General features: G+C 42.5%; 2 protein-coding genes across 2 annotated transcripts in view; both read left to right on the top strand.

Annotated features, from left to right (window-relative positions):
- NEBL (nebulette) overlaps nt 1-15,926 on the top strand; it is a 389,725-nt gene that overhangs the window by 20,226 nt on the left and 353,573 nt on the right. The window lies entirely within an intron of this gene.
- LOC109394740 (putative uncharacterized protein C10orf113) overlaps nt 6,649-15,926 on the top strand; it is a 14,759-nt gene continuing 5,481 nt past the window's right edge. Inside the window, 1 exon segment of the mRNA XM_019665125.1 lies at nt 6,649-6,665. Coding sequence (XP_019520670.1) covers nt 6,649-6,665 — 17 coding nt within the window.

Raw genomic sequence — 15,926 nt, 5'->3', positions numbered from 1 at the left:
AGTCTAGTTGTGGAGGACATTGCTTCACTGGCCCAATTTGGCACCATCATTGCGCTCTTCCCTGGCGAGGCAGATCAGTCGCCGGCCTCTGGACGGCCGCTCACTGCGGCTGCTGGCCGCTCACGCTGGCTGCTGGCCACACATGGTAGCCCATGGCAACCCACTGCAGCAGGGGCTGCAGCCTATACCGTCGCCGGTGACTCACGGCAGCCCAGCTCCAGGTTGAGCTTTAGTTCAGCATCTTAGCTGTAGAGGGCAGCGTCACTGGCCCTCATATGTGGGATCCGAACCGGGGCCCTCCGGCATCCCAAGCGAGCTCTCAACCATCGCGCCACTCGGCTGGCCCTCTGTCCCATTTCTTAATGGTGGGAATTCAGTTACTTCTTCATGTATTCATTCAATAATGGAATTCATTCATTTAATCAACATTGATTGAACATCTATGAACCGGGCGCTGTCCCAAGTACTTGGGAATACAGCGGTAAACAAAGCAGATCAAAATCTCTGCCCTCATGGATTTTCCATTTTAGGGAAGTTTCTTTAGGGAAGAAGCAGACAACATGTAACACCAAACAATCAGCAATGTACTAGAAAGTGGTAAGTACTAGAGAGAAAAATCAAGTGGGGAGGGGAGATAGGGTTTCAGTGGGTTGGATGAGAGGCGGGTGTTGGAGGGTGGCTTGAAATTTAGAATAATTCGGTCAGGGAAATCTAGTGTGTATATTTGAGCAAAACTTGGGGCAGGTGAGGATGCGAGCCCTGTGGAGACCAGGACTGATGGGATAGAAAAGGCATGTAGGGGTCTTGGAGCTTGCAGGAGAGGAAAGCCAGTCAGGGAGCCTGCAGGGAGTGCAGGGAGCGGAGAGTGGCAGATGAGCTATGGGGCAGCCCGCTAAGGGGGGTGGGGGAGAAGGAGAGTGAGAATGGTGGGGGTAGGAGGTCATGAAGGGCCTATAGACCATTATAGGGGCTGTGGAGTTGGAGTACCTCTCGGTGTGTGTGTATGGGGGCTGCTGGGAGTGTTGAGCAGAGAAGTGACATAGGTTTTTATTTATTATTTATTTATTTTTATTTATTTAATTTTTTTTTAGCTGAGCCATCCTGCCACCTGTTGGCAGCTCAGCTCGGGCCGTGCATTGAACAGCTGGTGCTCAGAGCTCTCACTCTTGAGTGAGCTCTTAACCAACTGAGCCACTCGGCCGGCCCGTGACATAGGTTTTTAACAGGATCTCTCTGGATGTTAAAATAATGTACTAGTAACCCCCTCCGCCCCCCCTACCCCCCAAAAGAAAGCTTGTGTGTGTGTGTGTGTGTGTGTGTGTGTGTGTGTGTCTGTGTGTGTATACCAAAGGGACAATCACATCTTGGGTGTGTTGATATCGCCTTCACTCTAAGTAAGAATGTATTTTATCATAAAACTGAACCCAGTGTTCTCATGAGGCCCAGCCCTTGAGCGAATTTTATCCCCCCAGAGTTGCTAGAACAGAAGGGCCTAAGGAAAAGGATGGGACAGGGGATTCCTGTCATCATCAGCGACTAAGTGCTGCTTTTGACTTAAACAGGGTGGATACATTGCACAAGTTGTTTTATGTACAGAAAGAGAACTTTTATGTCCTGAGTGTGTTGGAACAATCCTGTAGAATGACTGAGCCCTGTGGATTTCCCGACACACAACCTTATTCCTTTCCTTAACCCCCCCGTCCTCCCTGTCCTGCCCTTCCGCGATGATCAGGACTGAGGGCATTGCCCTAACAGCCCGTATATTTCTGACTGGCGGTCATTAATTTTCCTTGGCTTGGCCGAAGAAACATTCCCGTCACCTCTCTTGAACGTAGAGCACCACCTTGGCGTGAATGAGTTTTGACAACAGAACCTTGTTCTGCAACCAGAGGTTGGCGTGGCTCCACTTCCTATTAATTTTCTTGTACAATTAAGGCACCTAGGAAAACATCTGAAGAAAGGTTTCATTTTGCAGGCTAATAATAAATGCCATAAGGTGATTTGCCAGTCTGTTGGCTTCGGCTGTGATTTTCGTACAAAAGGTGTACAAACAATGGTTACTATAAGGCTTCATTAGGAGCGCAGAATGATTCTGTCTTTTGAAACACGGAAATGGATTCACACGGATAATTGTTCTGAAGTTTTCACATCTCATTTTTATATTTGCCAAACATCCCCACCAGTTTCGAGTCTTGGCAGCGCACATGTTTGGAGACACGGTGTATGCTCCCCAGCGCTCATGATTTTGTGCTTTTCCCCACATCCTGTACTTGTGCAGATCTGTGCATGGAGCCAAATGGGGGGACTTTTAGCCCATCATTTCAGTTTTAATTAGTTGTAAAATATTAGCAGGAAGGCAAAGTTATTTTACATTGAAGTGACTTTTTTGGGAAGTGGCAAATTAAATTTTATGGTAGCAGCTGTTCTGAGTGGAATTTGTCAGAAAGTTGCTGAGAAGTGAATGCTTACAGCACTCGGCTATAAATCCTTAGTTTTAAAAAGATGCAAGCTGCGAATAAACTAGGCTATTGAAATATGGAAAATATTTTTGTAAGTATATATATTAAAACCTAGGCCCTGTTGTTGCAGCCCAGGTCTTTCAAAAACAATGATTGCTCTGATTTTGCAACGGGAGTCTTTGTTTAGCTTGGAAGTCAATATGACACGTTAGAAAAGAAACATGACTTAGAAGGGAGGCTCCCTAACAGTGAGTATCCTGGGTAAAGAATTTGAGAAGGAACAGGACCTTTGCACATGTTCCTCTTTCTGGAGTGCCACCTTCCTCACGCCGACCCCCTTGTACCCCATAACTTAGCCTAACTGAGCCTTTTCTTCCTAGGCCCTCAGCTCTTAACAGGATGCCTTCTCTGATGTGGCTGGTTCTCTCTACTGTAAACTCATAGCCATGTATAGTTCTTTCACCTCATAGCACTTATTTTATATGTACTGTATTTGAATAATTATTATTATTATTATTTTTTTTTACTTTATTGGCGAACAGTGTTTTTTTTCCCCAGGACCCATCAGCTCCAAGTCAAATTGTTGTCCTTCAATCTTAGTTGTGGAGGGCGCAGCTCAGCTCCAAGTCCAGTTGCCATTTTCAATCTAGTTGCGGGGGGCGCAGTCCACCATCCCATGCAGGAGTGGAACCAGTAGCATTGTTGTTAAGAGCACGCGCTCTAACCAACTGAGCCATCCAGCAGCCCATCGGCAGCTCAGTGGCAGCTCAACTCAAGGTGCTGTGTTCAATTAGTTGCAGGGGGGTGGCCCACCATCCCATGCAGGAGTCAAACCAGTAACCTTCTTGTTAAGAGCAGGTGCTCTAACCAACTGAGCCATCAGGCCACCTACTGGCAGCTCAGTGGCAGCTTAGCTCAAGTTGTTGTCTTCATTCCAGTTGTGGAGAGCACAGCTCACTGGCCCATATGAGCATCGAAACGGCAACCCTGTTGCTCAGAGCATATGCTATAACCAACTGAGCCACCCATGTGCCCGAATAATTCTTTATTCTATGAATTTCATGAGATTAGAGAGAGTTGTATTGTTATTTTTTGTTATTGTGTCATCACTGCCTACAAACTATGCCTGGCACATGGATGAATTTTTGCGCTGGATAGCTATTTGTTCAATGAAGAAATCCATGAATGAATTGAGCTTGGGTGGCTACGGGAAGACCAATACAAAGATTTAGACCCAAGCCCTCAAGTTCAAATGCCTATGGGTCCAGGCAGCCAAAAGGGATGAGTGAGGTAAACTGATGAGGCAACAACCTGAGATGTGCTGGGAAACCAGATTGAACGCCCTGGGCAGGTGCCCATTTAGTGGATGTTCTTCCTTCTTTCAGTGGAAACTGATTCTCCTCATCATAGGGGCATGTGCTTGGATTGTGATAAATTTGAAGCATTCCCCGGGCCGATGGGTTAGTGAGGGGTGGACTTAAGTGGTAGAGAAAACTGAGAAGGAAAACTGCTGGAGCCCACGGAGTGCCAAGATGGTTTTTGAAGCAGAGGTGGGAGATTGTCTGATTAGGAAGTGTTTAGGAAACAAATTTTGGGAGCATGGGATGTCTTCATACAGACTAGGAGATCAGTAGGCTATGAGGGTAAGATAATAGTCCACACCAAGGCTAAATGAAGTAGGGCGCTAGGGGAAGTGCGACGGTAGAACCAGTAGTTTAATATCTAGCAGTGTTTTAGCAAATCCAAAGACAAGCATATCAGAAAAACAGACTTCTGAAAATTATACTACTCTTCATTGCAGTCCTTCTAGAACCAACAGAAATGGTGACTAGAAGAGGAAACCATGAGGTAAAGTCAATGGCTGTGGTTTAAGGATTGAGTGGGACGTGAGAAAGAAAAGCGTGAGTGGAGACTCCTCTTTTGAGGTTTTTTTTTTCCCCAAAAAAGGAAGACAAGAGACTGGCACAGAAGCATGGTCACAGGAAAATACCAGAAAGATCCAAGGGACGGGAGGTACCTCAGCCAATGAAGATCCCTTCTTCTGAGATGGTGAGAGCAGAGCAGAGCAGGTAAAGAGGCTTCTGAGGTGGACGGCAAGGTCTTGTCAGGAGGCAGGGGGAGGTCATGCCTCCGTGAGGAGAGAGTGTGGGGTTGGGGTTTTGCTTCGCAGAAGATGAGTGTAGCATGGACTCCTAAAATGCATTTCCATTTCTACGTTTATCACAGATTTTATTAATAGGTGCTAAAGAAATACGCCTGGAAAGATCGAGGGAACGCACCCCTTGCTTTCTTCTTCTGACTTGAAAACACAGAAGCCTCACTGCTTCCTGAAATCTTGAAGAGAAGCAGTGTCCAAAGCCATGCCATGGAGGATATTTTGGGCCTGTGGAAATCCCGAAGCCATTGCTTGTTTGTGTTTGTGCTGCTTTGACCCAAGTCTAGGGCCTGTCTCACAGAGCTTTCGTAGTGTGTCAGATAACTGCATCTGAAGTGGTTCAGGAAATAATAGATCAATAATAAAGTAGCATAAAGTATATGAATGTATTGTAGACATTCAGTAATATCTTTGGAATCTGGTAATACCTTAATTTTGCGAGCAGTTTATCAGTTAAAATATTTTTACTTTACCAGCCCATTGCTATCTTTCCTTCAGTGAATTCACTCTAAGGTCTTTTCAGAGTGTCTCATAATAAGTCAACAAATATATTTCAAATGTGTTTGTTACTAAGCAACAGTAACTAAGAGCGACTGTAATTAAGATGAAAGTTCCAAGGTAACAATGCCCAAACTCAGCACCATTTCCTGACAATGCGAGAGTAGGATGAATAAAAGCGAGAGACTGTTTTAGTGAGAGCATGGCGTCTGAAATTTCTGAATACGGTGGCTGTTCTTGAGCTTATCTGAGACAAATGTTTGTGTTCACAAATTGGCCAGTTAATTTTTTCTGGGGTGTCTGACATGCATATTTTTGATGTGAACGGGTGAGGACCTGTTGCTGGCGGGGGCATTGCACAACAGTGGCTTGATGGCCACATGGTAACCAGACTCGTGCTGTCTGACACGTGCCCTGGTAAGAGGGATGGCCAGAGTGAGCGCCACGTGAACTTGACTGTCTTTGCAGCTATGACTGACCTAGATTAAGCAGTGATGCAGGGATGTCCTGTCCTTCAACAATGCACAGTGTCTGTGTCTTTTGGTGATTTGTAAAGGAAGGCTCAGATGAGTTTTTCCCTGTTCATCGCACCTGGCTCATAGCAGGCACTTCACAAATGCTCCCCTTTCCCTTCTTCTCATTTCTTTCTTTCCAGAGGCAAGGGGTGGGGTAGGGTTTCCATAACGACCTGTTGTTGAATGAGCTCCTTTCAGACCTGTTAGATGCCCAGTGTGCCCAAGTAGAGGTCTAGAGAGCCAAGTCTCACCTCATGGAAGCTTTGCTGGTAAAAGAGGAATCACTGTGTCCCGGTCAACAAACAGTAACTGAGTGACCCACTCCAGCTGCCTACAAACTTGGCGCTCCTGATGGCTCACAGGTTGGCCTCCTTGCAGGCTGAGTGGGTATCAGCCACCAAAGAGGGCTGACTGGTGGGTCCGGTTGTGCTTTTGGCTCCACAAAACCTTAGGTTTATGATCTTGGGCAAGTCATAACCACCTTGAACTTTAATTTCCTCATCCTTATACTGGGAACAGTGATATTTGCTTGGCTCATATCGTAGGATTGTCATAAGAAGTAGATGAGATAGAATATGTAAAAGTGCTGATGTATTTATTCAGCAAATATTTACTCAGTGGCTCCTATGTGCCAGGCACTGTTCTAGTTTCATAATATATTCCATGTCAGAACAAATAAAAAGACTAATTAATTCTTTTTAATAGATGTTCTTTTTAATAGATAAATAATAAGTTATTTATTATTCTTAAAATAGATGTTCTATAAGTTATTTAACCATTTCCCAATTAATGGACATTTAAGTAAACAGTTCTGCACTGAACATCTTTATATATATTTTTTTGGCATATGTAAGACTGTTTGGGAGATTTTGCCAGATCAAAATATGCATATTTAATATTTTGTTGAATATTACCAAATTCCCCCTTAAAAGGCAGTAACAATCTACCTTTCTACCTGGCATGTATGAGAATATCCATCTTCCTACACTCTTGCTAATACAATCTTTTAAATTTTACCAACATGTTGGATGAAGAATGGTATCTCATTATTGTGGTTTTTTCCACTCCATGATTTATTAATGATCATCTTAAAATTTTTTTTATGTTTCAATTACAATTGATATACAATATTATATTAGTTGGTGTACAATACAGTGATTAGACATTTATGTAACTTTTGAAGTGATCTCCCTGACACCATACATAGTTATTACAATATTATTGACTATATTCCCTAAGCTGTACTTTACATCCCCATGACTGTTTTTATAACTGTCAGTTTGTCTGTCATAATCCCTTCCCACTTTTTACCCAGCCCCCCAACTGCCCTCCCATCTGGCAACCATCAGTTTGTTCTCTGTGTCTATGAGTCTGTTTCTATTTTGTTTCTTTGTTTTGTTCTTTAGATTCCACATGCAAATGAGATCAGATGGTATTTGTCTTTCTCTGTCTGACTTTTGTCACTTAGCATAATACCCTCTCAGTCCATCCATGTTGTTGAAAATGGCAAGATTTCATTCTTTTTTATGGCTGAGTAATAGTCCCTTGCATACGTATACCAGATTTTCTTTATCCTTTTGTCTACTGACAGTTACTTAGGTTGCTTCCATATCTTGGCTATTGTAACGAATGCTGCAATGAACATAGGGGTACATTTGTCTTTTTGAATTAGTGTTTTAGATTTCTCTGGATAAATACCAGAAGTAGAATTTCTGGGTCATATGGGAATTCTATTTTGAATTTTTTGAGGAACTTCCATACTGTTTTCATAGGGGATGCACCAATTTACAAATTAATGATCATCTTTTAATGTTTATTGACCATTACTACTTCTTCTGTGATTAGCCTTTTTAGCTACTTCTTTATCTACTGGGAGTTATATCTTTCTTTTTTTTTAAATTAATTTGAAGGGCCTTTTATATATTTGAAACATAATTGATTTTATATACTTTTCCATCTAGACAAGAGATCCAACGTTAACCTTTATTTTACAGGGGAGGTAAGAGGCAAATGAAGTTAAATAGCTAGTTACAGGCCACACAGCCAGTTAGTGATGGCACTTGGGTTAGAACCAGGCTCCTCCTAGTCCAGCCTGCTTTTATTTGAGCAGAGAGGGTTGTTGGGAGGCTGAGCAGGCCAGGGAGTGGGGTCACCTCTGTGGGGCAGCATGAGGAAGGCTACTGGGTCACAGAAGGGAAGATGGGCTGAGAATAGGCTTCTGCAGGTGCCAGCGGCCCTTTCAGCCCAGCCTGCAGGAGTTACCTAATCCTGGGAAAAAGTGAAGGTAACTGGGGAATTGAGGGCTGATGACTGTGTCTTTGTTCCTTAGGGGATGGATACAAAGGCAAGAGTGACAGCCCCTGGAGGTGCCGCCTTCCCTCCTTCCAAGGGCACAAGTGCTGCTTCAGCTGCCTCTGCATTGCAGACGCTAGAGAATGTTACTATTCTTAATAATCACAAGAGAAACAGAACAAAGATCCTCTCCTTATTTGAGTTTTCTGCAGTACCTCATTAGAATAACCATAACCTTTTTTTTTCCCCTGATTGAATAATTACCATTTCCTTTTCTGTGTAAGTGAGTAAACGAGATGTAAAGTTTTTCTGAAATGGCCTTATTTTAGGCTCTTTCTCTTCTTATCCAGATCTGGCTTGTGATGTATGTATAATGGGGCTAAGTCCTAGGATGGAAATTCTAGACTTTTATTTAAGGCTTTCTTTTCTTTTTTTTTTTTAAGCAACCTAGGGGCCACCTGGTTCAGTTCACTTACTGCACAGATAGCGAATATAAGATCTTGGGAACTGGGTGGTTTGCTTAAAAGATTACCCAATTATTACAGATTAACTGGGGACTCTTCAATTTATTAGGACTTCTGGCTGTGCCATTTAACCTCTTTTTGACATTTGTCCAGTTTTTCTTCCTTTCCCTTTACACGTCTTACCTTGAAAATGAGGCTGGTTGTACTTATTTCATTGAATGGTTGTGCTAAGTACAGTTGACCCTTGAACAACTTGGGGGTTGAGGGTGCCAACCCCGTGCAGTTGAAAATCGTTGTATAAATTTTGATTCCCCCCAAAACTTAACTACTAGTAGCCTGCTGTTGACTGGAAGCCTTACCGATGACATAATCAGTTGAGTAACATGTATTTTGTTATGTGTATTATATACTGTATTCTTACAGTAAAATAAGCTGGAGAAAACAAAATGTTATTAAGAAAATCATAAGGAAGAGAAAATATATTTACAGTATTTGTTGAAAAAAATTGTATGTAAGTGTATCCACACAGTGTGAACTGTGTTGTTCAAGGGTCAACTGTCATTAATAAAGCTCTTTTCATGTTAGAATTTTAATCTCCATGTCTGCTTATTTTTGAAAGCCTCTTCTTTCCCAGCTTGCATTGTGCATATAAGTGCTTAATCAATACTTGTTGAATTAATAAAATGTTAATATAATTGTGTATTTTAATGATTCAATCACACACTCACACACACACACACACACACACANCACACACACACACACACACACACACACACACACACACACACACACACACACCCTTAGTCTCAAATTCACAAATGTATAAGCACTTCACGGTTATATACTTTGTCTCCTGGTTTCAGACATGGGAACGTTAAAAATATTCAGAGTACAAATATTCTCCCATGACTTTAAACAATCGAGAGAAGGATACTGCAGATTTCCTTAGGTGTTCATTTTGATTTTAGTAATTGACCCTGTTAGAAAGTTTCTTTGTCTGCCTTAGCCTCTGTTTCCCAGCCAGCTGTGGACTCCTGTTTTCTGTTCTGCTGTCCTAAGCCCTCGGTTTTGCCCCTGTGTAGTTAGTTGTGCCCTGGGGTAAAAAGGAAGGCAGTCACAACCACTGTGGTGTTGTCATGTAGCGTGTCCTCAGAGTAGGGGCTAGCGGAGTCACAGGGTGGCTCAGGTCGTGCTAACAGATGGGGCTGGTATGACCCAGGGTGACGCTGTATTGGGTTGGTCTGTCTGGTCGTGGTCTTAGAGAAGGGCCAGGCACATTTGAAGTCAGATAGCTGTGTATTGGGAACACCACCAATAGGGAATGCTTAGGAATGGTGGGTTATATTACCAAGGAGAATGCTAAGAGAATTGCTGTTCCTCCAAGTTTCCCCGCTGAATAAGGTCTTTTGTGCTGTTACAAAGAGTGATTCACAACTCTTTAGTCCTGGCCTGGCTGGGGTTGCAATGTGCATAACAGGGGTTGGACCTGCCTTCTACCTTGACGAGAATTTGCTATTAGGTCAAGAGAGAGATTTTCAAAAAGAGGAGTTCTGCTGAAGGGGGCAATAATCCTGAACCCCAACTTTGGGTCAAACCTTGGGGCAGGCATTTGCTGTGGGCTGCCCACATTCTTGGTATCAGAGCCCTCATTCAAAGGGATGTAATCGACTTTGAGTTCCAAGTAGAGGAAAGCTTAACATACTTTAATCCTTTCTCTGTATACCTTTCACCCACAGTCTCCAAATGACATTTTAATACATTTGTTTTATCCTTTCATCTTCCTATTTTTATTTCCTGAACCTTTGAGATAAGTGTAGACCTAATGTCTCTTTGTCCCTAAATACTTAACTGTGTATTTCCTAGAAACAAAGGAATTCTCTTACATATAAATACCATACAATTTTCAAAATTGGGAAATTAATATTGATACTGTAGTACTGTCTAATCTACAGACCTCATTCCAATGTTACTAATTGAAACAATAATGTCATTTTTGTGGAAGGAAATTTCCAATCCTGCATTTTATTGAATTATATCCCTTTAGTCTCCTTTAATTTGGAACAGTTCTTTCTTTTCTTTTGTGACTGACATTTTTGAGGAGTATAGATCAGTTTTTTTCTTTTTGTTTTTGTAGAATGCTCCTTATTTTACGTTTGTTTAATGAAGCCTCACGATTAGATTCTGGTTATGCATTTTGGCAGGACTAAAATTAATATTAGTTTTAAATAAATGTTACTATTTAATTAACATTGACTTATTAAAGTTGAAAACTACATTTATTTTTATGTTATGCCTTTAGTCTTCCTAAAATATCTTGTTATTTTACATATAAATCTAGCAAGTAATGTATAAAATAAGAACAGATAAATTTTGGGTGTTTGCTTTAATGTCAATAAATTCAAGATGAACAGACTAAATCCCCATTAATTAATTTAGTTCATAACTTAATCTATGAACTAAAGATTTCATAGATTTTTATTGGGGAATTGGGGGATGGGAACAGCGCTGGGGAATTGGGGAAGGGGAACAGACAAGTTGCTGTTCTTTTGTTCTTCAGTCTAGTTGTGGAGGACGCTGCTTCACTGGCCCAAGTTGGCACCATCATTGCGCTCTTCCCAGGCGAGGCAGATCAGTCGCTGGCTTCTGGACGGCCGCTCACGCTGGCTGCTGGCTACACACGGTAGCCCATGGCAACGCACTGCCACAGGGGCTGCAGCCTACGCCATCGCCGCGACTCAGGGCAGCCCAGCTCCAGGTTGAGCTGTTGTTCAGCATCTTAGCTGTAGAGGGCAGTGTCACTGGCCCTCATATGTGGGATCCGATCGGGGGCCCTCTGGCGTCCCAAGCCAGTTCTTAACCAACGCGCCACTTGGCCGGCCCCTCTCATTTCTTTAACCACTTCAGATTGCTTTTGTAAATTGATAGATTCAATCTTTTTAATCACTTCAAATACCTACTGAAGTAATCCTGAAGACCTTTGCAAACAACACTTTAAGCAGTTGAATAATCCTTGTAAAGTTAAAAATTAAGCTTATGAATACAGTGGATTTCTCATTCTCCTACACATTCTGATACCGTTTGAACAATATACTCACATTTTTACCTTTTACTCAATCACAAGTCTAAAATCAGTGATAGTCTAGCATATTCGCAAAGATATCAGGTTCTCAAGAATTCCATACAATTTAATACCTGATGTACAAAGTTTATTCTGGATTTAACCCGAAACTGTTACTACTGTTGCTTTTATTTACTTCAGTATTTCTATATTTCATTCCAAATTTTCCCAGGGTTATCAAGACACATGCTCACTACCAGAAAAAAGATCTATTATGTAAGGTGGGCTGAGGTTGCCATGCTAATTGTAGAGGTGACTGGGCTACCATATAGTTGCTTATCTGGCAGAGATTTGGGGTTGAGGAAGCATATATGTCCAGGGTCTTTCTGAATTGCCAATAAGTCCATTTTATAATCACTATGACAACAGGAGGCTGTGCCCTGTATAGTTGCTATGACAACAGTAGCAGTTCACACCCTTCAGATGTGATGGATTTTCAACCTTGGTCTGCTGGGTTGATATCCTTATGCCCTTCTTTCATCTGAATTGGGTAGACACATCTGCATCCACATCCAGCTTGTAACTAATTTCCTCTGCTGCTTGATTGCGTTCTGCATTTCTTTTAACTCTAGGCAGCATTATATAGTCATTTTATCCTATCTGATTGGATTTTGAATTTCTTTTCAAATCTTTGGCCACAAGTCTAAAGCTTCATGCGAATAAAAATATCTTTCTCTAATTATTCCATATTACCTTGGATTATAGCCTTTGGAGCTTGGCTTGGATTCCTAGAAATAGTTCCACTAGTGCTGTGTAACCTGATTATGAAAATTCATAGGCCAGCTACTGTTCTTAATATCTGTGGCTCTGTGTATATATTGTAACTAGAGATGACAAAATGTGTTCTCCTTTGAATTTTGTTATTGAATTACTTTTGAACAGATTTGAAGGCTTAATCACAATTGAATATATAGACTAAAGTAGGAATAGATCTTGTATATCATGATGTCATGGATAGTGGTGTGCTATTTACTTTTGATAGTTTCATTTCATTTTATTTACTTACAGTGTCTGGAATAATGGTAGTCACTGTCTTTTTCTGGCAGATATTCTGTCCCATTATTATTTTTTCTCATTCTCTAACTTGTCATCCTTGTGGTTTTGTCATCATCTATTGCCTCTGGTCTGCCTTACCTCTTGCTCTGCCATCTTGTGGAACCCTGACCCCTCTTTTGGTTTTTTTGTAAGCTGTGCATTAAATATTTACTATGAATTTCTTTACCTTGTAATCATGGTAGAGGCATAGTTCATGGCCCATTTATTTTAAAAATTACTTCTCTTTGTCTCCTGGAGGAGCCCCTCAGGTTTACCTTCTGGGCCAACTCATGTTGAGCTTGGTAGGAAACCCAAGGCCATCAACTCTCTCTCCCTCAGATGGTCATTTCTTGTATGTGTCCATCTCTTCTTGATCTTGGAAATTCCCAGCAGAAAATGAGCATATTTTCTAGGTGTTTAGTGTGAGCTGGCAGAGTGGCATTAGTCATCCCAGCAATGCAAAACTATCTCTGTTTCTCCTATGTGAAGAAGCCAGTGTGATGTTCCTGCCAACTCAGTCCTTTATGGTTAGTGTCACCATAACCCTGGGTGGGGGACTGGCAAAGAGGAGCTGACCACTGACCCATCAGACATCCCGATACCCAGTGTCCACACCATGCTCAGCTCCTTTCCAAATGCTCAGTTATGCTTTTGCTAAGGTGGTGCTACCAACTGGAAGTAGCCAATGAGGCAGTGGTCTCAGGGTCCATGGCCTTGAATGGATTTGAAAGGCTGAAAAACCAGGAAGAAATGAACAGCAGTAACCATGGTGCTCTTAGACATTGAACAGGATCATTTGGTAAACTGGACTAATTCTACAAATCTCTACTTGTCTAAGGCAAAATCAGGTTGATGATGACCAATGTTGTCCCTAGTTTTTTAGAGTTGTAAATGAACGCCAAGGCTGAATGAACAATTAAGCACAGAGACTAATCACACAAGAATAGATTTGTGTAGTTGCACACAGCAAAGGTTTTTGGATGAATATATACTATATAAATACTTTTATAATGCTAATAATTATTTGTTAAGTATCAGATTCCAGGTACTTTGAAACAATTGTTTCATTGAAGTTTAACACCGTTCTGAAATAAATGTTACAGTTATCTCCAGTTTTATGAGCATTAAGGTTAAGTGCATTGCCCAGAATGACATGACCCATAAGAGATTGTAGAGCCAGGACTTAGGCCAATGCCTGCCTATGCCCGAAGACCATGCTTTAATCACTTCCCTGTAGGCGTATGCGTATGTTATAAGGAGTGATGTAATAGCTATCTTAGGATTTTTCTTTGCCAAATCAGGAAGATTTTGTGCCAGGTAGGATGTCAGCAGAAAGCATTGATTTAAGGAAGAACCCTAAAAACTCCAAAAATATTTTCCCTAGATTTCCATTATTAGTAAGTAACTCCTCCTCCTCAGTAAGAGTAAGACACTGTATCCATCATTTTGCCCTGAGTATGAATTCATTCATAGAGCTGCTTTCCTAACAGCAAACTGCAATGTACTGTTGAATGAAAGATTAGATGGTTGAGGGAGGAGAAGTTGAAGTAATTTTGGAACACAGTGACCCCTCAAAACAGGGCAGGCCGTGTTGAGCTTTGTCTAGCCACCGGGCAGCCAAACATAAGGGGTTGCTGAGAGAGGACAGAGGGGATTTAGAAGGCTTGAAAAAGGCAGGGTTGGCCCCAAATCAAGTTCATTCTCTTCTAATTTTGCTTAACTTGAGGATTCCTGATATTGAATGCCTATTGAGTCCTGGCGTGCAACAGGGTGAGGGTGCGGGCGAGGGCGTGGGAAGGAGAAGCAGTCAGGACAGTAAGTCTTAGACTTTAGTGTTCGCCAGACACATGCGGGGCTTTCTTAAGAAAAGGAGATTTCTGAGCTCACCTGTTAGTGAATTGATCCGGCAGGCGTGGGATGGGCCCAGACACCTAGATTCTATCAGTCTCACTAGGTGATTCTAATGCAGATGGTCTGAAGACCAAACTTTTGGAAACTCGGGGTTGGCATCTCTTCCATTTAGCTAATAGAAAGTCTACGAATCGACCCAGAATATGACCTGGTGGCTTCTATGAGGGTGTGGACTCCCTTGCTGAACAACTGATAAAAGAAGGGGCTTTCTCTCTTTGAGGACTGCACTAAATCTAACTAGTCTCTTTAAGATCTTTAAATTTAGATGCACTAAGCTCTTTAAGATCTAGAAAGTTCTGCCTTAGGGAATGGCCACGCTGCTCTCCTTTGCATTTTAGCTAGGTTTTGGCCTCCTCGCTTGTCCTGCCCATGTTGGCTACAGTAAAGGAGGAAGAGCAGGCCAGCCGCAGAGAGCTGGTGGTGACAGGGTGGCACCTGAGGACACAGGACTTCAGGACTGACGCTGGGACAGCCCCAGGCAAACCGGGATGGCTGGCCACCTGCTTGCACAGAGGCCCTCACTGTGTAGCCCCACCGATAACTGCTCAGGACGCAGAAGTCTTGTGCTGTGGTGTGGTGTCCAGGCCAGGTGAATAGCTCAACAGGTATGTCCCATATGTCAGTTGGAGCTGTTCCTTTTTTTTTTTTTAACGGAGAGCCCTTTGTGGCTGTGTGTCTTTGGCTACCAGTCTCATTTCCTGCAGCTGCAGGAGGCTGAATGCAGATAGCCTCACCTGGCCTTTGAAGTGACTTCTCAGTGCCTCACTTTTATCAGATGTTATTATGCCAAGAATCATTGCCTGCTTCTCCTCCCTGTCCCCCCCTCCATCCCCAAGGCTATCACTAGGATGTGGCTTTACTGAGACTGGAGACATTAGATCTTAAAACAGCTCCTTGGGAGCATAAGGATGGAGAAACACCAGAGGAAGAGGTTAAGGGAAGACAGCTGTCCTGTTGGCAGCGGCCCTGTGGTCTCACCTCACCCAGCAGGTTCTGCTCTTTTATTAGCTCAGAGAGACCCTAGTATATATTCTTCCTGAATTCCGTTTGGAAGAGGAAAATGTGTTTTCTTGAGTGAGGAATGCCCTGAGGGTGGAGTTCAGGCTGCTTTGCTCTCAGCTTGGGCTCTGGGATGAAACAGGACCTGCAGACACAGCTCTGTTTGAACTAAAACGACTCACAAGCGGTGTGCAGGGTCACCTGAAGGCGCACACTGGGACCTGGACAAGGGTGGAGCTCAGTGGAGGGCGGACTGGGCCAATGAGCACGCTGAGTAAACCCATTTTTGTTTTTTTTTAAAAAAAGGCATCAGATGGATGGGGGGAGGGGGGTTGTTACTTTGTGAGGGTGAAAAGGGTAACTATTGCATTGTTCTGTACACCAGAAACTAACAATAAAAATTTTAAAAAAAAAAGGCATCAGATACTGAAGTGCGTGTCTATAGATAACCAACAGAGTCTGAAAAGAATTCTTAAG

This window comes from Hipposideros armiger, unplaced genomic scaffold (genome assembly GCF_001890085.2).
Source record: "Hipposideros armiger isolate ML-2016 unplaced genomic scaffold, ASM189008v1 scaffold_434, whole genome shotgun sequence".
Taxonomy (NCBI): domain Eukaryota; kingdom Metazoa; phylum Chordata; class Mammalia; order Chiroptera; family Hipposideridae; genus Hipposideros; species Hipposideros armiger.
The sequence above is the reverse complement of the archived record's forward strand: the minus strand, read 5'-3'. Positions and strand labels throughout refer to the sequence as shown.